The 23,832-nt window shown below is 41.0% G+C and overlaps 1 protein-coding gene across 1 annotated transcript; it reads left to right on the forward strand.

Annotated features, from left to right (window-relative positions):
* The first annotated feature begins 1,443 nt into the window (after positions 1–1,443).
* Positions 1,444–23,832, forward strand: ppp2cab (protein phosphatase 2 catalytic subunit alpha b). The gene is made up of 7 exons (XM_079834226.1): positions 1,444–1,788; positions 11,631–11,840; positions 14,484–14,657; positions 18,486–18,575; positions 18,700–18,861; positions 23,058–23,176; positions 23,261–23,832. Exons 1-7 carry the CDS (start codon positions 1,687–1,689, stop codon positions 23,331–23,333), a joined length of 930 nt encoding a protein of 309 aa, XP_079690352.1. The 5' UTR covers positions 1,444–1,686; the 3' UTR covers positions 23,334–23,832.

Genomic DNA, 23,832 nt, shown 5'->3' on the forward strand with positions numbered 1-23,832 from the left:
CATAATTTCGACTTTTCATCTCATAACTTAGTAAGCTATGTCATAATTTTGACTTTTCATCTCATCATTTAGTAAACTGTAATAATTTTGACTTTTTTAATCTCATAATTTAGTAAACTATGTCATAATTTCGACTTTTCATCTCATAATTTAGTAAGCTTTAATAATTTTGACTTTTCATCTCAATTTAGTAAACTATGCAATGATTTCGAATTTTCATCTCATAACTTAGTAAGCTATGTCATAATTTTGACTTTTCATCTCATAATTTAGTAAACTATGTCATAAATTCGACTTTTCATCTCATAACTTAGTAAGATATGTCATAATTTCGACTTTTCATCTCATAATTTAGTAAACTATGTCCGACATTTCATCTCATAATTTAGTAAGCTGTAATAATTTTGACTTTTCATCTCATAATTTAGTAAACTATGTCATAATTTCGACTTTTCATCTCATAACTTAGTAAGATATGTCATAATTTCGACTTTTCATCTCATAATTTAGTAAACTGTAATAATTTTGACTTTTCATCTCGTAATTTAGTAAGCTGTAATAATTTTGACTTTTCATCTCATAATTTAGTAAGCTATGTCTTAATTTTGACTTTTCATCTCGTAATTTAGTAAGCTATGTCATAATTTCGACTTTTCATCTCATAATTTAGTAAGCTGTAATAATTTTGACTTTTCATCTCATAATTTAGTAAGCTATGTCATCATTTCTACTTTTCATCTCATAATTTAGTAAAATATGTCATAATTTCGACTTTTCATCTCATAACTTCAATCTCATAATTTTTTATTTCATAAATATGATTTGCACCCAAACACTCGAGCACTATGAATAGACCTTTCTTTACCTTAACAAATCGATATCTTCTACTATATTTATTTTCAAATATATGTTTCACACAGTTTCTGAGTCTGAAAATATGTCTCTGTCCACAAAACCCCTAAATATGCAAAGTGTCACACATCTCTTGCAAAAGCGGACATTTCATCAAAAACTAAATGATGTTGCAAGAGGATTAGCTCTTTTTGGGACAGTCTTGCACTCTTGATCTCACTTGATTGAAAAGAAATGTATGTTGGATGATTCGTTTATTAATAAACTAACATTCAACGAAGAAAAAAAACAAAACAAGAATTGTCCATTTTGATTTCATGGTGACTTCAACATTTCTACAAAACAAGGTTTCCTCATTGCGAAATTATGAATGCGATATCTTTCAACAATTCTGAACAAAATCAAATTAATACTTTATTATAAAAGAATTACACAACAAAATTGAGCCGTTGACGCGCTAATGAGATCCTATTGCAGTAAAGGAAAACGCCCAACGACGTATTTGGCAACCAATCAGAAAGGCAGAACAGCCACGGGCGGCCAATCAGAGCGGAGTATCCAGCATGGACCAGCTGCGAGCGTCCAATCAGCGCCGCGCCGGTTGTCGGTGTTTGATGTGAGGAAGGCTGAAGTGAAAACAACTGTGGGTCAGGGTGGGACTCTGAAGGCCGACGGCTTCTCGTTTCCTCACAGGATTCCCATACCTCATTATTTCAAGATCCCTGGCCACATGTACGTTTTAAAGTAATCAGTCGATTTCGGGAGGACATTCGAGGAAAGCCGGGAGAAGTTCGATCGGAAATCTGTGTGAAAACCGAGTCAAAAAAAGCAGACATGGACGAAAAGGCGTTTACGAAAGAGCTCGATCAATGGATTGAGCAGCTGAACGAATGCAAACAGCTCTCAGAAAGCCAAGTCAAGAGCCTCTGCGAGAAGGTATGTGTGTGTGATGCGACATCGACATCGTGTTTCGGGGTTTATTTGACGTTTTTACCTTTAGCCGCGTTAGCCGCTAACTTACAAGATGGCGGATGTTTAAACCGACGCAACACTCAATAAGAAACTGCTATTGTACTTGATGTGGTGACTCAAACCGACATGTATCTTCCTTAAATCTTTAATTAGATCTCTTGAGAATGTTCTGAACCGTTTATTATGTACACTAGGCTGTAACTGTATGAATCAATCTACTGTAAATCGTGACTTTTCAAATCAGAATAACCTCTGTTCGGATAAAAACAACGTGTGATTAGATTATAGAGAGCTTCTGAACATAAATGAGTTTTTATTTGGAAAAAGCGACTCGTTTAATCGCGGCCGCTTCCTCATCCTCACGCAGTGTCTCAAAATGGCGCCCGTGTGAGTGGCCATCATCTGATGACAGCAGAACACACACACACACACACACTAAACTATTCCAGCACTGCATTACTGCGCTTTGTACGTGTCTGATCGTGTTACACACAAACTCACGAGTGTGTGAAAGTTTTGATTGCACCTTAAACATTATCCCGTGCTGATCTCTGATCTGTTGCTGAGGAGATTTCGTGGTTGTGCTCCGATTATTAACTTAAACTACAGTCTACTTGCTTTTTGGTGAGACGTTATAACGCTTAAAAACATTTTAAATCTGTGAAATCAATGAAGTATATCTTATGAATTAAGTAAGATACAGTAGCGAATAAATTGAGTTGACCCAAGGAGTTAAAGTCCCTATGAAAGTTTTGTCTTTTAGTATGAATATGTTGGCCGTACTGTTATCTATGAGCTAGTGTGCTCAAAAACACGGGCTCAACTCGCATTTAGAAGATGTGTTCAAAACATATAGTCTCTCACTTCCGCCATTATGGATCAGTGATATTGATGACATCACTGATTTTCTGTCCAATCAAATACTCTCTCCGAAGCCCTGCCCCTACTTTATAAACAGATGCGGAATTGCACTATATAGGGGATGGGGAACGATCGGACGGTGCGCTATATAGGGGACGGGGAACGATCGGACGGTGCGCTATATAGGGGACGGGGAACGATCGGACGGTGCGCTATATAGGGGACGGGGATCGGACGGTGCGCTATATAGGGGATGGGGAACGATCGGACGGTGCGCTATATAGGGGACGGGGAACGATCGGACGGTGCGCTATATAGGGGACGGGGAACGATCGGACGGTGCGCTATATAGGGGATGGGGAACGATCGGACGGTGCGCTATATAGGGGACGGGGAACGATCGGACGGTGCGCTATATAGGGGATGGGGAACGATCGGACGGTGCGCTATATAGGGGACGGGGAACGATCGGACGGTGCGCTATATAGGGGACGGGGAACGATCGGACGGTGCGCTATATAGGGGATGGGGAACGATCGGACGGTGCGGTGCGCTATATAGGGGACGGGGAACGATCGGACGGTGCGCTGTATAGGGGACGGGGAACGATCGGACGGTGCGCTATATAGGGGACGGGGATCGGACGGTGCGCTATATAGGGGACGGGGATCGGACGGTGCGCTATATAGGGGACGGGGATCGGACGGTGCGCTATATAGGGGACGGGGAACGATCGGACGGTGCGCTATATAGGGGACGGGGAACGATCGGACGGTGCGCTATATAGGGGACGGGGAACGATCGGACGGTGCGCTATATAGGGGACGGGGAACGATCGGACGGTGCGCTGTATAGGGGACGGGGAACGATCGGACGGTGCGCTATATAGGGGACGGGGAACGATCGGACGGTGCGCTATATAGGGGATGGGGAACGATCGGACGGTGCGCTATATAGGGGACGGGGAACGATCGGACGGTGCGCTATATAGGGGATGGGGAACGATCGGACGGTGCGCTATATAGGGGACGGGGAACGATCGGACGGTGCGCTATATAGGGGACGGGGAACGATCGGACGGTGCGCTATATAGGGGACGGGGAACGATCGGACGGTGCGCTATATAGGGGACGGGGAACGATCGGACGGTGCGCTATATAGGGGACGGGGAACGATCGGACGGTGCGCTATATAGGGGACGGGGAACGATCGGACGGTGCGCTATATAGGGGATGGGGAACGATCGGACGGTGCGCTATATAGGGGACGGGGAACGATCGGACGGTGCGCTATATAGGGGACGGGGAACGATCGGACGGTGCGCTATATAGGGGATGGGGAACGATCGGACGGTGCGGTGCGCTATATAGGGGACGGGGAACGATCGGACGGTGCGCTATATAGGGGACGGGGAACGATCGGACGGTGCGCTATATAGGGGACGGGGAACGATCGGACGGTGCGCTATATAGGGGACGGGGAACGATCGGACGGTGCGCTATATAGGGGACGGGGAACGATCGGACGGTGCGCTATATAGGGGACGGGGAACGATCGGACGGTGCGCTATATAGGGGATGGGGAACGATCGGACGGTGCGCTATATAGGGGACGGGGAACGATCGGACGGTGCGCTATATAGGGGACGGGGAACGATCGGACGGTGCGCTATATAGGGGATGGGGAACGATCGGACGGTGCGGTGCGCTATATAGGGGACGGGGAACGATCGGACGGTGCGCTGTATAGGGGACGGGGAACGATCGGACGGTGCGCTATATAGGGGACGGGGATCGGACGGTGCGCTATATAGGGGACGGGGATCGGACGGTGCGCTATATAGGGGACGGGGATCGGACGGTGCGCTATATAGGGGACGGGGAACGATCGGACGGTGCGCTATATAGGGGACGGGGAACGATCGGACGGTGCGCTGTATAGGGGACGGGGAACGATCGGACGGTGCGCTATATAGGGGATGGGGAACGATCGGACGGTGCGCTATATAGGGGACGGGGAACGATCGGACGGTGCGCTATATAGGGGACGGGGAACGATCGGACGGTGCGCTATATAGGGGACGGGGAACGATCGGACGGTGCGGTGCGCTATATATGGGACGGGGAACGATCGGACGGTGCGCTATATAGGGGACGGGGAACGATCGTACGGTGCGCTATATAGGGGATGGGGAACGATCGGACGGTGCGCTATATAGGGGACGGGGAACGATCGGACGGTGCGCTATATAGGGGACGGGGAACGATCGGACGGTGCGCTGTATAGGGGACGGGGAACGATCGGACGGTGCGCTATATAGGGGACGGGGAACCATCGGACGGTGCGCTATATAGGGGACGGGGAACCATCGGACGGTGCGCTATATAGGGGACGGGGAACGATCGGACGGTGCGCTATATAGGGGACGGGGAACGATTGGACGGTGCGCTATATAGGGGACGGGGAACGATCGGACGGTGCGCTATATAGGGGACGGGGAACGATCGGACGGTGCGCTATATAGGGGACGGGGAACCATCGGACGGTGCGCTATATAGGGGACGGGGAACGATCGGACGGTGCGCTATATAGGGGACGGGGAACGATCGGACGGTGCGCTATATAGGGGACGGGGAACGATCGGACGGTGCGCTATATAGGGGACGGGGAACGATCGGACGGTGCGCTATATATGGGACGGGGAACGATCGGACGGTGCGCTAAATAGGGGATGGGGAACGATCGGACGGTGCGCTATATAGGGGATGGGGAACGATCGGACGGTGCGCTATATAGGGGACGGGGAACGATCGGACGGTGCGCTATATAGGGGACGGGGAACGATCGGACGGTGCGCTATATAGGGGACGGGGAACGATCGGACGGTGCGCTATATATGGGACGGGGAACGATCGGACGGTGCGCTATATAGGGGACGGGGAACGATCGGACGGTGCGCTATATAGGGGACGGGGAACGATCGGACGGTGCGCTATATAGGGGATGGGGAACGATCGGACGGTGCGCTATATAGGGGATGGGGAACGATCGGACGGTGCGCTATATAGGGGATGGGGAACGATCGGACGGTGCGCTATATAGGGGACGGGGAACGATCGGACGGTGCGGTGCGCTATATAGGGGACGGGGAACGATCGGACGGTGCGGTGCGCTATATAGGGGACGGGGAACGATCGGACGGTGCGCTATATAGGGGACGGGGAACGATCGGACGGTGCGCTATATAGGGGACGGGGAACGATCGGACGGTGCGCTATATAGGGGACGGGGAACGATCGGACGGTGCGCTATATAGGGGACTGGGAACGATCGGACGGTGCGCTATATAGGGGACGGGGAACGATCGGACGGTGCGCTATATAGGGGACGGGGAACGATCGGACGGTGCGCTATATAGGGGACGGGGAACGATCGGACGGTGCTCTATATAGGGGACGGGGAACGATCGGACGGTGCGCTATATAGGGGACGGGGAACGATCGGACGGTGCGCTATATAGGGGACTGGGGACGATCGGACGGTGCGCTATATAGGGGACGGGGACGATCGGACGGTGCGCTATATAGTAGGGCTGCTCGATTATGGAAAAAATCATAATCACGATTATTTTGGTCAATATTGAAATCACGATTATGTAACGATTATTTCACATGACTTTGGGAATGTGTTGTATTTATTAAAAATACACCTTTCAACAATTCAATTGAAATTGTAACATTTGTTGTACTTTTTGAACTATTAAAATAAATAATATAACATATTCAAATCAAAGTATAAAAGTATTCACGTAAAAATGATAACCACAAATAAATAAGATCAACAATATGGTTCGGCTATGCTTTTCATGTACGTCTAACATTAGTTTTCAGGTACAGAAATGTATCAAATGTAAAATAACATTGCATATTTGAGTGCATAAATTAAAGATTAATCCTATTAAACTTACAAAAGCTATTCAATCAAGAGCGGTGAGTGATGTCCTTGTCTTTTGTTGTTTGACATTAAACAGACAGCAGTAAAGGCTACTGCCCCTTTAAGACCTCGCGTCTTCTTTATCGACTGTATAAAGTTCACTTAAGGCATATACAGACTATGTCTGCTAAGATACTCATCAAGATGGACATGTTGACATACGTTTTGTGTGAGTTTGTCCGTTTAAGAGCAAGACTTGAAAGAGAACTCAATATTTGCGCGCTGAGAGACGTGTGCGCGCTCTCGGATGACACAGAGACACATTTTCTCACAGCGCGCGCGGCTTCTCATTCTAAACCTAAACCCTAAAACACTAAACCCGGGTGATGACGGTGAAAACGACTGGTCATATTCGAAAATATGGCAGCACTCGCAATCTCGCATGTATTGAACAAAGTTTACAAAGAGAGAATTATTTGAAAAATATGAAGGAAAAAAAGGACGTTTACACGGCTCCCCTGCTCTCGTCAGTTTTTGTTTCTTTATTAGATTGTCATAGGTCACTCTGTTTAATTTTCAAGTGGTTAAACAAATTCGTGGTGTTCCCTTGCGTTGCAGCCACTGCATGTAGCAAATCTTGCCTTCGCATGTTTCTGCTCGTCGTCTGATTCCTCGAAGCCAAACTGTTCCCAGACAACGGAGTTGGTTTTGCCTTTTTTGCTCACCAAACGCTGCTGTAACTGCTTTCCTTCTGCCATCTTTACTCGCGCAGAGTTTTTAAATTCCAGCGGATGATATGCACACGAGTCTCGAGACTCACGACCTGAGAGAGATTTGTGGGTTCGAGAGGGGCGGATGTGCGCGTGCGCGTTTCATTCAGAACGCAAGGCAAAATAATCGTTTTTTCTCGATTGTACTATTTTGGTGATCGTTGGGAGGCAAAATCGAAATCGAAATCGAAATTCGATTAATTGCACAGCCCTACTATATAGGGGACGGGGAACGATCGGACGGTGCGCTATATAGGGGACGGGGAACGATCGGAAGGTGCGCTATATAGGGGACGGGGAACGATCGGACGGTGCGCTATATAGGGGACGGGGAACGATCGGACGGTGCGCTATATAGGGGACGGGGAACGATCGGACGGTGCGCTATATAGGGGACGGGGAACGATCGGACGGTGCGCTATATAGGGGACGGGGAACGATCGGACGGTGCGCTATATAGGGGACGGGGAACGATCGGACGGTGCGCTATATAGGGGACGGGGAACGATCGGACGGTGCGCTATATAGGGGACGGGGAACGATCGGACGGTGCGCTATATAGGGGACGGGGAACGATCGGACGGTGCGCTATATAGGGGACGGGGAACGATCGGACGGTGCGCTATATAGGGGACGGGGAACGATCGGACGGTGCGCTATATAGGGGACGGGGAACGATCGGACGGTGCGCTATATAGGGGACGGGGAACGATAACTGTCATCAGTCACCTTGTGCTGCCTCTCAGACATGAGCTGTTCAGAACAAACCTCATTGGTTACGCACGACGATGACGCATGTTAAGGGGCGTGTCGAAGAATCACGACATCACCATTCTCCAAATTTCTAATCTGGGCGTTCAGAAGGCCAGAAAAAAAATCTTATTTTAAAATGGGGGGTTAGTTTTGAGTTCTGAAACGTGCAGTATGTAGAGTAACCGCTTCAAGAACATTTCATGACCGCTTAATACAAAGCTAAAGTCAGTTTATAAGGTCTTGATACCTACGGCTGGGCAGTGACACGAGCTTCACAATCCGATTCATAAGCTTGTGATCTCAATTTAATATTTCAATATTCGGTTCTAAGGGTTTGTTGCATCAATAAGGGTTAATCTCAAATCTAGATTTAATCAAGGTTTATCTAATAATTCTGTTTCCAAACTTTAAACCTTGTTTAAAAATAAGCAGGTTTACATTTCAACCACCATTTTGATTTTATATTTAAGCGTCTGTTGCTGCATAATTTTAAACTCAAATGTAAATCTCAATTTAGGGATTATCTTTAAATGTACAGTTGAGGAGGTTTAATGAAATAAAGTGCATGTGATTTTTTTTTGTTTTTTGTTAATCGGTCAATGAAGGAGGAAATGGAAAATAACAGTTGCTGTTTAATTACAATGGTAAATCCATCATGGCGGAGAACATTGATGGTGAATTGAGGGTTTAATTGCAGGTTAGAATCCAATGGAAGGTTAACAATTAACAACTGATTTAAGGCACTTTATGACACTCACTCACTCACTTGCACACTCTCACACAAAACGTTCTGCATTTTTTTTAGTTAGAAAAACACTGTTTGTTGTGTTTATTTTTAACCATTTAGTTTGACGACACAGGAAGTGTTCTCATAAACCACATATACAGTGAGGAAAATAAGTATTTTGAACACCTTGCTATTTTGCAAGTTCTCCCACTTAGAAATCATGGAGGGGTCTGAAATTGTCATCGTAGGTGTGAGAGACATAATCTAAAAAAAAAATCCAGAAATCACAATATGATTTTTTAAACTATTTATTTGTATGATACAGCTGCAAAGAAGTATTTGAACACCTGTCTATCAGCTAGAGTTCTGAACCTCAAAGACCTGTTAGTCTGCCTTTAAAATGTCCACATCCACTCCATTTATTATCCTAGATTAGATGCACCTGTTTGAGGTCGATAGCTGCATAAAGACACCTGTCCACCACATACAATCAGTAAGAGTCCAACTACTAACATGGCCAAGACCAAAGAGCTGTCCAGCCACACTAGAGACAAAATTGTACACCTCCACGAGGCTGGAAAGGGCTACGGGGAAATTGCCAAGCAGCTTGGGGAAAAAAGCTCCACTGTTGGAGCAATCATTAGAAAATGGAAGAAGCTAAACATGACTGTCAATCTCCCTCTGACTGGGGCTCCATGCAAGATCTCACCTCGTGGGGTCTCAATGATCCTAAGAAAGGGGAGAAATCAGCCCAGAACTACAGGAGGAGCTGCTCAATGACCTGAAAAGAGCTGGACCACCGTTTCCAAGGTTACTGTTGGTAATACACTAAGACAAGGTCATGGTTTGAAATCATGCATGGCACGTAAGGTCCAGGCCCGTCTTAAGTTTGCCAATGACCATTTGGATGATCCAGAGGAGTCACGGGAGAAAGTCATGTGGTCAGATGAGCCCAAAATAGAACTTTTTGGTCATAATTCCTCTAAACGTGTTTGGAGGAAGAAGAATGATGAGTACCATCAATACTGTGAAGCATGGGGGTGGCAGCATCATGCTGTGGGGGTGTTTTCTGCACATGGGACAGGGCGACTGCACTGTATTAAGGAGAGGATGAGATTTTGGGGAACAACCTCCTTCCCTCAGTTAGAGCATTGAAGATGGGTCGAGGCTGGGTCAACATGACAATGACCCGAAGCACAGCCAGGAGAACCAAGGAGTGGCTCTGTAAGAAGCATATCAAGGTTCTGGCGTGGCCTAGCCCGTCTCCAGACCTAAACCCAGTAGAGAATCTGTGGAGGAGCTCAAACTCAGGCCAGAACCTGACTGATCTAGAGAAGATCTGTGTGGAGGAGTGGGCCACAATCCCTCCTGCAGTGCAAACCTGCTGAAAAACTACAGGAAACCTTTGACCTCTGGAATTGCAAACAAAGGCTACTGTACCAAATATTAACAGTGATTTTCTCAGGTGTTCAAATACTTATTTGCAGCTGTATCATACAAATAAATAGTTAAAAAATCATACATTGTGATTTCTTTATTTTTATTTTTTTAGATTGTCTCTCACAGTGGACATGCACCTACGAGGACAATTTCAGACCCCTCCATGATTTCCAAGTGGGAGAACTTGCAAAATAGCTCAAATACTTATTTTCCTCACTGTAGCTACACATACTCAAACACACACACCGCCACAAGCCTCTGCTTTAAATCAGACACAGTGGTAAAGTAGTGTGGTAGGGTTTAGGGATCGACCCATATGGATTTTTTAGTGCCGATACCGATTTTTTTTTCCATCAGCTTTAGCCGATGAGCGATATGAGCTGCCGATTTTCTGGAGCCGATATTTGGAGCCGATACTGCTTTTGCTCCCTCAATTTACATCATAAAAATGACACACTGATCATGATGATAACAATTTAGTGGTGAAAATAATTTCTGAAAATAAATATTTAAGCATACATAAAATAATGACACTATTGCACACAGTATCAACAAGCGAGCAGCATAATAAAGTGCACACTGACTGTACTATACTTCATTTAACAACTATTTACAACCTAGTCATTTAATGGTTACACTCTAAAAAATGCTGGGTTAAAAATAACCCAAGTTGGGTTGAATATGGACTAACCCAGCAATTGGGTTGTTTTGACCCAGCAGTTGGGTTAAATGTTTGCTTAAAACAACCCAATCACTGGGTTAAAACAACCCAATTGCTGAGTGTTTTTTTTTTTTAGATTTTTAGAGTGTAGGTGCACTTCACTGAATCTCTCGTAGAGCAACACCAGCGGTAATTCAGGAGAATCTCCCAATGCTCCACGTGAAACTTCAGTCTTTCCACCTTTGACCATCGTGTCAATTCTCAACTGATTTTGATTAATATGCGCGAGGGAGAGCGAGAGAGTTTGAAGACGGTGAGAGCTGCCCTGTGGACGCCTGTCTGGAAATGTAAATATCGGTGAACGCAGCAGCCTTATATCGGCCGATACACGTAAAAATCACAAATATCGGCCGATATATCGGTCTAACAATAGTAGGGTTACATTTATTTGATTGAATTAGCCTGTTGAGAAACCTAATACAATTGTAAATACGTGTGTGTGTGTGTGTGTGTGTGTGTGTGTGTGTGTGAACAGTAATCAACTACCTGTGCATTAAACTGATTTAATGCACACCTTCCAGCCAATCAGAATCAAGTATTCACACAAACCATGGTATAATTACGTTTAATGCATTGGCTTTATTATTTCCCCCCCCCGCAGGCTAAAGAAATCCTGACCAAGGAGTCTAACGTGCAGGAAGTGAGATGTCCGGTGACGGTGTGTGGCGATGTGCACGGCCAGTTCCACGACCTCATGGAGCTCTTCAGAATCGGGGGGAAGTCTCCGGACACAAACTACTTGTTCATGGGAGATTATGTTGACCGAGGCTATTATTCTGTGGAGACCGTCACACTGCTGGTCGCTCTCAAGGTAAGCACTTGTGTCTTTGGACAGCTCTTTGGTCTTGGCCATGTTAGTAGTGGGATTCTTACTGATTGTATGGGGTGGACATGTGTCTCTATGCAGCTAACCACCTCACAACCAGTGTGTGTGAAACGGTTCGGTCTCTCCAAACCCCGCCTTTCTGAGAGCAGTGCTCTGATTGGTCAGATGGCCCAGATGTGAACAGTTATGATGTCTCTGATGTGGTGATAAATATGGATATGAGGAAGTCTGTTAACAGCAGAGGCTCTGGATATATTGACAGATGAAATCAGGGCATAGACATGCTGACACCAGCACAAAGCTCTGTTTACAGAAGAAATAATAGGTTAGCGTTTAAATGTTACATCACTAAACCTTTGGATTTGTGCCGGATGAGAGCTGTACATTGGTCCATAAGCTCACAGGTAAATATTGGGGATCTGAAGGGAACCGACTGTCCTCTCCGCTCCGTTTATAAGAACCCGTTTTATAGGTCACTCGTCATGTGTTGGGTCAGAGGTCACTCTTCTGCTAGAACAGACACTTGCGTGTGACCCCGCATTTTGAGGGCCCCCCCCCAAGGGTTGATCATTTAACCCTTAAATGCATGACTTTCGCCAAACATATTGGGGTCTTTAGCGACCGGACCTATATCTAACATGGATAGATCTATACCTGTCGTGATAATATATAAAACTCCTGATATTAGAGTAACAATTACAGAAGAATAAAATAAAACGTATTTCGTTACCTTTTGGAGCTGGGAAGGGTTCAGTTTGAGCAGATGTTTAATACCATCACCACTGTCCTCGTCAGAGCTCATTTCCCATCTGCTTCATTATATTCGCCATCTCGCGCATATATTCATATATTTTCAACGTTTTCAAAATCAATATTTTGATCACATGACAGTTTTGCTGATTATTATTGTTTTGTTTTCTGTCTGCGGTAAATGAGTGAAATGTCACTTCATCATTGTGTATCAGACATTGCCACCTTGTGGAATAAAGCTGAATTGCACTTATTTCGTCATTTATAGATTCATTTATTATTGTGCAGGGGGAAAAAAGTACACTTACACACCTCGGGCATTCAATTATAATTAAAAATTTTTTTTATCTTGTTATATATTGTTTTAAATGGATTGATTGAGGAATACTAAGAAGGTTGATGTCTAAGTTTAAAAAAGGACGAGGGTAGGGAATGAAGTAGCTATGCATTTAAGCGTTAAACAATCAGAACTTAATAGAAACATGCAGCGACATCTCTAGGGTTGGGTACCGAACTCTGTACTTTTAAGCGCACCGTCCGAATTACATCGGTACTACAGAGTAACATTCACATTAAATCAATCGGTACCAATTCTCGGTACCTTAGAACGCATCTGGTGATATAGATGAGTGTCCGCAAAAAGACTATTTAAATACTGGTCCTGCGTGTCTCTGTGCGAATGAATGGTTTACCACACACACACTCACTATCGCGCTCACTATGACGGTCCCGTGTGTCCATCTCTGCCCTTTCATTTGAGGACATGAACGTCATCTCCAGAGCCACTGAGAGTCACTTCATTATGAGCATTTTACGGTTTAATTTGAGAGAAACTGCCGTCAAATCATAAACACACAGAACCTCAAAGGTCTTCACGGCAACCCATCAAAATAAAAGTCTGGTTTATCTTGACACTGTTGTGCAGTAGAATTTAAATATGTCTCAATAAATAATACTAACACTAAAGTAATAATAATAATCAACTTAATTTTTTAAGTAATAATTTACAATTTTTCTGTTTTAATTTTTTTTATTTTAACCGTGTAAAGCTCAGTTGTGCAGCTTTGTTTGACAAAAAAGTTTAATCATATTAAAAGGATAAATTAAATTAATGTCTTATGTCTTCATTTGATTACCAGAAAACACACAGCACACAATTTGTAAAAAATAAAATATGGTTGTTTTTATGAATTAAATTAAGAAGCTAGTATTCTACTATTCACTAGTAAATAGTACAGTAATCAAACATCACAGACAATGGCAGACGGAGAGCAGGGCAGCTCTGGCATAAATGACTTAGTTTCTTTACAGTTATTGATGTAAACATCCCTAAAGTACCGAAAAAAGGTACCGTTGGGTACTGGTACTGATACCGGTTAAAATGTGAACGGTACCCAACCCTAGACATCTCTGCACCCCGTTAGTGCCCCCTCTCTCGTTACGCTGGTAATGCTTTCGCCACCTCGTCTGGAAGCTGAAGTATATGAATGCATGACATGAAGGCGCCGGCGCGGCCACTGGCATTTTTTCACTGGTAAATTTCAAAATTCCATGATAGGTGCTCTTTAACGATACCCATCCTATTCATCTGTTATTTAATGAACAAAGCACACAGAAAATGTATGATGCAGAATATCGTGAGCTGGATATCGTGTATCGTATCGTGAGATTAGTGTATCGCTACAGCCCTAATGGGAAGTTATTCCAAGCGCTCGCTGTCAGTTTTGGGCTGGAGATATTGTTATCGGTTCAGTGTGTACTCATACCCGAGGCATGAGACAAGGGTGCACCGTGAAATGAAGATTGATGACCAAATCTTGAGAGTTTTTACTGTACTGTATTACATCTTTAATCTTTGCTCATGTCTTCTAATTGCAGGTACGGTACCGTGAACGCATTACAATACTCCGAGGGAACCACGAAAGCAGACAGATCACACAAGTGTACGGCTTTTATGACGAGTGCTTACGGAAATACGGCAATGCAAACGTTTGGAAATACTTCACAGACCTCTTCGATTACCTTCCCCTCACTGCCTTGGTAGATGGTCAGGTAGGTCAACTCTGCTGGAGCGCTTTTCATGCATTAAAATACCCTTAATATGCAATCAACAGGGTTCCTACTCATCCTGGGAAATTGATGAAACATTTTCCAGTCCTGGAAAACACATGGAAAATTAGAGAATGTCCTGGAAAATCTTGCTGTCTGGGAAAATTCTTTAAAAAAAAGTTATTTCTTTAGCCGAGTATAAGGAGTTTATCGCTGGCCCAAACAATTAGCGCTAGTTGCGGAAAACACATGTTCAGGAATGCGGCGTTTGACGACTTTTCTCAGAATTGTGAGATCTAAACTGCAATTGCAAGTTATAAAGTCCAATTCTGAGGAAAAAAGAATTGCAACAATTTTCGCATTTATATTACAAATTAGGGATGCACGATATTGGATTTTTGCCGATATTTTTCGACTCCTTTTGGCCGATGCCGATATCGATAACGATATGTTTATTTTTTCCCTTTGTTTGGAAACCACCATTTTGAGCGCAAAAACTTTTTTTTTCCATTCTGGTTTCAGATTTCTGAGGTCTCCTTACTAAAAGGATACTTGTTAAAGATAAATAAATGTTAATAAAGTTCTTTTTATAATAATAGTATATTTTCTCTAAAAATAACAATAATAAAGTCAGTTATTTTTCATTCCAGACAGATGCATTTTATTTTGTGCCTATGAAGTGGGGGTGGCATGGCATCAGTTGATGCTGTCTTTAGCTTCAAATAAAAAAATATACAATTATTTTAGAGCTCCTTGGATTATTTTTCATCATCCATTTCATAAAATTGTATTACAGATTAATAAACTGTATATAAAAGTATTAAATAAGTGTCATGCTTGTGCTTTCACTTCATTACTGCTTTATTTATTCAGAAAAAGAACTAACTTCTATTTAGTTGTGTATTCTACTTTTCATTTTATTACTATAACAACAGTGCCTCCACTAAATAGGCTATATAACATTCTCCCGGTCGGGCACTAGGACCTGGAGGAGCTTCAGCTGCTGTAGAGGCTGTGCGCGCGCTATAGAGTGGGGAGACGCGATTGTGCTTGTTTTGGGTTTTTGTTGTGAAAACCTGGCAATCCTGCGTCGATTCACAAATTCAAGGCAGCATTTAAAAACTGTCAATATAAATCACCATACATACAATTCACATGCTTGTTTTCACTTCAAGAATGAGCACACGGCTGACGTGATCTTATCGCAGGCTCATATCAACACATTATCATATCGGCATACTTCTTTTCATATCTGCCGATTTTTATATTTTAAGCGTTTATTGGCCGATTCCGATATCGTGCATCTCTATCACAAATATGTAAACTCGCAATTGCGAGAGAGTCAGAATAGCGAGATAAAGTCACAATTACCTTTTCTTTCTATTCTGTGGAGTAAACAAGCTTCCATAGTCATAATGTTTGATTAAGAGCTCATATTGAAAAATGCTGGATTGTTAAGTAATGGCAATAAACTGGACGGCTTTTAAAGACTTAGAAAGCAATATTTGGCATGATTTAGAAAGCAATATTTGGCATGATTTAGAAAGCAATATTTGACATGATTTAGAAAGCAATATTTGGCATGATTTAGAAAGCAATATTTGGCATGATTTAGAAAGCAATATTTGACGTGATTTAGAAAGCAATATTTGGCGTGATTTAGAAAGCAATATTTGACATGATTTAGAAAGCAATATTTGGCGTGATTTAGAAAGCAATATTTGACATGATTTAGAAAGCAATATTTGGCATGATTTAGAAAGCAATATTTGGCGTGATTTAGAAAGCAATATTTGACGTGATTTAGAAAGCAATATTTGGCGTGATTTAGAAAGCAATATTTGACATGATTTAGAAAGCAATATTTGGCATGATTTAGAAAGCAATATTTGGCATGATTTAGAAAGCAATATTTGACATGATTTAGAAAGCAATATTTGGCATGATTTAGAAAGCAATATTTGGCATGATTTAGAAAGCAATATTTGACGTGATTTAGAAAGCAATATTTGACGTGATTTAGAAAGCAATATTTGGCATGATTTAGAAAGCAATATTTGGCATGATTTAGAAAGCAATATTTGGCATGATTTAGAAAGCAATATTTGACATGATTTAGAAAGCAATATTTGGCGTGAATTAGAAAGCAATATTTGGCATGATTTAGAAAGCAATATTTGACATGATTTAGAAAGCAATATTTGGCATGATTTAGAAAGCAATATTTGACATGATTTAGAAAGCAATATTTGACATGATTTAGAAAGCAATATTTGACATGATTTAGAAAGCAATATTTGACGTGATTTAGAAAGCAATATTTGACATGATTTAGAAAGCAATATTTGGCGTGATTTAGAAAGCAATATTTGACATGATTTAGAAAGCAATATTTGGCATGATTTAGAAAGCAATATTTGGCATGATTTAGAAAGCAATATTTGGCGTGATTTAGAAAGCAATATTTGACGTGATTTAGAAAGCAATATTTGACATGATTTAGAAAGCAATATTTGACATGATTTAGAAAGCAATATTTGGCAAGATTTAGAAAGCAATATTTGGCGTGATTTAGAAAGCAATATTTGGCATGATTTAGAAAGCAATATTTGGCATGATTTAGAAAGCAATATTTGGCGTGATTTAGAAAGCAATATTTGACGTGATTTAGAAAGCAATATTTGGCATGATTTAGAAAGCAATATTTGACATGATTTAGAAAGCAATATTTGACATGATTTAGAAAGCAATATTTGGCATGATTTAGAAAGCAATATTTGGCGTGATTTAGAAAGCAATATTTGACATGATTTAGAAAGCAATATTTGGCGTGATTTAGAAAGCAATATTTGGCATGATTTAGAAAGCAATATTTGGCGTGATTTAGAAAGCAATATTTGGCGTGATTTAGAAAGCAATATTTGGCGTGATTTAGAAAGCAATATTTGACGTGATTTAGAAAGCAATATTTGACGTGATTTAGAAAGCAATATTTGACATGATTTAGAAAGCAATATTTGGCATGATTTAGAAAGCAATATTTGGCGTGATTTAGAAAGCAATATTTGACGTGATTTAGAAAGCAATATTTGGCGTGATTTAGAAAGCAATATTTGGCGTGATTTAGAAAGCAATATTTGGCGTGATTTAGAAAGCAATATTTGGCGTGATTTAGAAAGCAATATTTGGCGTGAATTAGAAAGCAATATTTGGCGTGATTTAGAAAGCAATATTTGGCGTGATTTAGAAAGCAATATTTGGCATGATTTAGAAAGCAATATTTGACGTGATTTAGAAAGCAATATTTGACGTGATTTAGAAAGCAATATTTGGCATGATTTAGAAAGCAATATTTGGCGTGATTTAGAAAGCAATATTTGGCATGATTTAGAAAGCAATATTTGACATGATTTAGAAAGCAATATTTGGCGTGATTTAGAAAGCAATATTTGACGTGATTTAGAAAGCAATATTTGGCGTGATTTAGAAAGCAATATTTGACGTGATTTAGAAAGCAATATTTGACGTGATTTAGAAAGCAATATTTGGCATGATTTAGAAAGCAATATTTGACGTGATTTAGAAAGCAATATTTGACGTGATTTAGAAAGCAATATTTGACGTGATTTAGAAAGCAATATTTGGCATGATTTAGAAAGCAATATTTGACATGATTTAGAAAGCAATATTTGGCATGATCCTTGTCTTTTATTCCCGCCGTAGTAAAATTGAAAATGTCCTGGAAAATGGTTTCTGAAAAAGAGCGGGAACCCTGAATCAAGTATTAACACAGTTCAACAGATTAAGTTCACATCTTCTTTCCCCCTGTAGATATTCTGTCTTCATGGAGGATTGTCACCGTCCATAGACACTCTTGATCACATCAGAGCGCTGGATCGTTTACAGGAAGTTCCTCATGAGGTATTGATCATCGTTTATATCCGATCATGTCACATCTTACTCTTATAAAAGTGACTTTTAGCTGTAAACTGTGGCACTAGAGCAATCAAATGCAGCTGAATGAAGCGCTGATGTCTTTCCTCAGGGCCCCATGTGTGATTTATTGTGGTCTGATCCGGATGACCGTGGAGGTTGGGGTATTTCTCCCAGAGGTGCAGGCTACACTTTTGGGCAGGACATATCTGAGACGTTCAACCATGCAAACGGCCTTACGCTGGTCTCTAGAGCTCACCAGCTAGTGATGGAGGTGGGTTCATCTACCACAACACTATATACATCCCTCACTTAGTGTTAAACGCATTAACATTGCAGCTGAATGTGGCATGGATCTACACTGCAAAAAATGCTTTTCTTACTTAGTATTTTTGTCTTGTTTTCAGTCCAAATATCTAAAAAATCTTACATTAAGAAGCATTTACTAGACAAGCAGAAGTTTTTGTCTTGTTTTGGGGGAAAATAACTCAAAATTAAGGGAGTTTTTGCTTAAAATAAGCAGAATAATCTGCCAATGGGGTAAGCAAAATAATCTTAATTCAAACAGAAAACAAGATTATTTTGCTTACCCCATTGGCAGATTATTTAGTTTATTTTAAGCATTAATTTTGAGTTATTTTCCCCCAAAACAAGACAAAAACTTCTGCTTGTCTAGTAAATGCTTCTTAATGTAAGATTTTTTAGATATTTGGACTGAAAACAAGACAAAAATACTAAGCAAGAAAAGCATTTTTTGCAGTGTATATTATCTTAAAAGGTTAATTCACATATTACCATTTCTCTCATTTACTCGCCCTCATGTGGTTATAAAGTTTCGTTCATCTTCGAAAGGGAAGATATTTAAATTATTTCTGTCCCTTCATTGACAGTCTGTTCACCCAACACTTCATAAAGAGTAGGATCTCAGTATTGTTTCATTGAATGGCGATATACAGTGTGTGTGTGTGTATATATATATATATATATATATATATATATATATATATATATATATATATATATATATATATATAAATATATAATATATTAGGGCTGTCAAAAGATTAATCGCATCCAAAATAAAAGTTTGTGTTTACATAATATATGTGTGTGTACTCTGTTAATTATTATTTATATATAAATACACACACATTCATATATATATTTAAGAAATATTTGCATGTATATACTGTATATACATTTATATAATCTATAATATATATATAAATATAAATGTTTTATATATAAAAATATTTTTTTCTTAAATATATACATGCTTGTGTGTGTGTTTATATATAAATAATAATTAACAGAGTACACACACATATATTATGTAAACACAAACTTTTATTTTGGATGCGATTAATCTTTTGACAGATATCTCTCTATCTATCATCAAGTATTTTCTACATTTTTCTGTGTTCTCACATCCTGCACAATGTTAATATTGAAGGCCATGAAAACCAATACAGTGAATGTAATGTAGGCTATGAAATATCCTGTGCAAAAAAGTCACATTCTAACATTGTAACATTACAGTCTACAAACAAAAATAATGATTTTTTTAAATTCACTAAACTAAAAATGTAAATGAAAACAAAAGCACAGGTTAATTATATTCGCCCACATTTGATTGACACATTGTATCGGTCACTTTCATAAAAATACACTTACTTGTAGATTTAATTCCACATATGGCACATTTATTGTCCAATTATATGTATTTGTGTTGTCAAAAGTACCGACCGCAATACTAAGTCGGTACAGTAATGTAAAAACACTACATCACAGACACATCTGATGAGCACAATGGCCAATCAGAGGTGATTTCAGCTCAAAGCGTCACATTTTAAACATTTCAGTACAGTCTTGGTATCGCGGTCGGTACTTTAGACCAGTGGTTTTCAAACCTGTCCTGGAGGACCCCCAGCACTGCACATTTTGTATGTCTCCCTCATCTAACACACCTGATTCAACTCATGAGCTCATTATTAGAGACCGCAAGACCTGAAGTGGGTGTGTCAAATATGGGAGACATACAAAATGTGCAGTGCTGGGGGTCCTCCAGGACAGGTTTGAAAACCACTGCTTTAGACCAGTGGTTCCCAACCACGTTCCTGGAGGACCCCCAACAGTGCACATTTTGCATGTCTCCTCAATCAAACACACCTGATTCAGGTTATCAGCTCATTAGTAGCTACTCCAAGACCTGATGTGGGTGTGTCAGACAAAGGACACATCCAAAATGTGCACTGTTGGGGGTCCTCCAGGAACGTGGTTGGGAACCACTGCTTTAGACAACACTAATGTGTATATTTTAGTCAGAATTATTGCGCTTGTTCACCAAAAAGACTGGAACTTCAGCGGAGATTCACCTACAGAAGGCCCGTCCTCAATGCACGTTTACATGAGTTCCTAACATTTACAGATGAGAATATCCCTGTGAAATGAAAGCTCCATATCTCAAAAGCATTGAACAGCAGCAGTATTATCTGTCAGTCTGCCCTTTATTCATATATACAGTGAACATGAGCAGAAGCCCAACCGTACTGGACTCGTGAGAATGAACCTCATTGGTTCTTGAGGAAGCTCAAACATTGAAATAAACGAGGCTCAAACATTCATTTCATCAGTGTTAACAACCTTTTTTCACTGACGAAAACGAGATAAAAACTAAATAAAAACTAGTGTTGGATGACAAAAACTATGAGGAAAATCAACTGGCATTTTCGTCCACAAATAAAAACGAGACGGAAATGTTAGTGAGGGTGGATTAGGGCAGAGATGGGGTCAGAACTGATGACCTGTGTCACAGATGCTGATCTAACCACTGGAAAACACACACACACACACACACACACACACACACACACACACACACACACACACACACACACACACACCCAATCCAGCTCCAGAGCGGCTCAATCAATAACACACACACACACACACACACACACACCCACCCAATCCAGCTCCAAAGCGGCTCAATCAATAACACACATTTATGCCAGACCAGTGTTTATGAACTAATGCTGATGAATAATGACAATGTTTACTTTACGATGTTTATATAGTAATATGTTTTAGACGGTTGTAATAATGCATATTTGATCTCCTGAACTTGAATGAGCTCCAGCAACTGCAATAGAGGAGCAGACATTTCAAAATAAGAGTCCTGGTGTATTTCCAGCTGGTTTATAATTAAAAGTCACGCATTGTATATTTATTTTTGCTTACAAAATAAACTGTATTTAATTTAATTCCCATTTAATTCATAGTCAGGAGGAAAGACCAGTATTTGACACATATTCAATAAAGTATCAGGTTATAATAGTTCACTAAAACCATTTAAAAAATCTTCAGTACTTGAAATTAAATAAATGGGTAACACTTTATTTTGATGGTCCCTTTTGAACATTCTGTTGACTATCAGTAACTTTGCTACTACATGTCAACTAACTCTCAGTAGAGTATTAGTAGACCGTCTGCTTAATGTCTGCTAACTCTTTATTGTGATGGTCCTCCAACAGACATTACACTGACTATCAGTAACTTTGCAGTTACATGTCAACTTATCCTAACCCTACCAGTCTACTAATACACTACTAATACTCTACTGAGAGTTAGTAGACATGTAGGTGCAACGCTACTTATAGTCAACAGAATGTTCAAAAGGGACCATCAAAATAAAGTTTCCAATAAATGTTAACTGAAAGAAATAAACAAAAACTTATTTGAAGCTTTAGCTTAACCTGATATGGCCTACTGACTAATACAGAAATACAAAGTTATAAAAACTATATAGATGTTTTTAAAAAACAAACAAAAAAGTGAATTGAGCTCTTTCGTGTATTTTTAATGTCAAAAACAACAATAATGTCAATGTCGGTTAATGTGACGCTTAAATGCTTAATGTATTACAATTTAACTAAACTCATTAGATTTTAGGAGACTAAAACTACTGTAGATTTAAAATCTTATGATATTTAGTCGACTAAAACTAAAACAATTCAGGTGACTAAAATATGACTAACACTAAATGTAATTTTAGTCAAAAGACTATGACTAAAACTAAATCAAAATGTGCTGTCAAAATGAACACTGCATTTCATAACAAGCATGTGTTTGAGCACTTCCGTCAGTGAAACATCAGCCTGTAAAACATCTAAACCATCATCAGGCGATAATGACAACCTAAAGAATATAAGAATTAAATATTAGTTAAAGCTCCACTGTGTGATATTTTCCCCCATCTAGTGGTGAACTTGTATATGACCATCCAGTGAATATTAGTTTCTGTTCCTCTCAATTCCGATTTGGTTTTAACTCCTACGGTGGCTGATTTAGTCCAAGATTAACATGGCTTCCAGCTCGACCTCGTGAAAGAACTAAGTGTTTTTAGCTAAGAATAAACTAAAAAAGTTACTCAGTGCAGCTTTAACAAAAGAGTCTCTTTCTGTCCCCTAGGGCTACAACTGGTGCCACGATCGCAATGTGGTGACGATTTTCAGCGCACCAAACTACTGTTACCGGTGCGGGAATCAGGCGGCCATCATGGAGCTCGACGACACCCTGAAGTACTCGTTGTAAGTTGAACCACTTAATGGAGGATGAGGATGTACACTCTCCATCCTCAGTGTGTCTGATCTGGTGTGTGTGTGTGTTTTCAGTCTGCAGTTTGACCCCGCGCCGCGCAGAGGAGAGCCGCACGTCACCCGCCGCACACCGGACTACTTCCTGTGAAGCTCTCTCCACACAGTATTGCCATGATATAATAATCTTCATTCAGTTTAAATACGAGGAGAGGAATGGGCAACAGTATATATAAAAAAGATTAACGAGAAAACTGATCCAGTAAGAATGTCTGTGGACCAAAAGGTGTGTGCCATATCCAAACCGCTCCGGCTTCAGTCCAGCACCACGACCATCAGATATCAGCTGCACATCCTCCGTTCCCAAACCTCTGTTTACTTCTTTTCTTATGTCTGTTTGCACTCTTTTTCCACTTACACGTCAGTTTTATCATTTACTTCCCGCTTTTTTTTCCATGTGGTGTGGGAGGAATTAGACGCTTTTGTATCCCAATCATCTTCGGTGAAAACATGTTAAACGAATGCCAACTACATGATGTGTGTCAGACTAGGATGGCATGCCGTCGTAGGAATGCTGGCGTAGCTTCATATGATGGTTTGTGTCTGTGTAAAGGGTACCAGTTCAACAATAAAGATGGATCTTGCTCCTG

Source organism: Gobio gobio (assembly GCF_949357685.1).
Source record: "Gobio gobio genome assembly, chromosome: 14".
Taxonomy (NCBI): Eukaryota; Metazoa; Chordata; class Actinopteri; order Cypriniformes; family Gobionidae; genus Gobio; species Gobio gobio.

Excerpts from the sequence above, each read along its gene's own strand:
- ppp2cab (XM_079834226.1), top strand. The coding sequence starts at position 1,687 with ATGGACGAAAAGGCGTTTACGAAAGAGCTCGATCAATGGATTGAGCAG. Across the intron at positions 14,658-18,485 it reads CTGCCTTGGTAGATGGTCAG|ATATTCTGTCTTCATGGAGG; the intron begins GTAGGTCAACTC and ends TTCCCCCTGTAG. Across the intron at positions 18,862-23,057 it reads CTCACCAGCTAGTGATGGAG|GGCTACAACTGGTGCCACGA; the intron begins GTGGGTTCATCT and ends TCTGTCCCCTAG.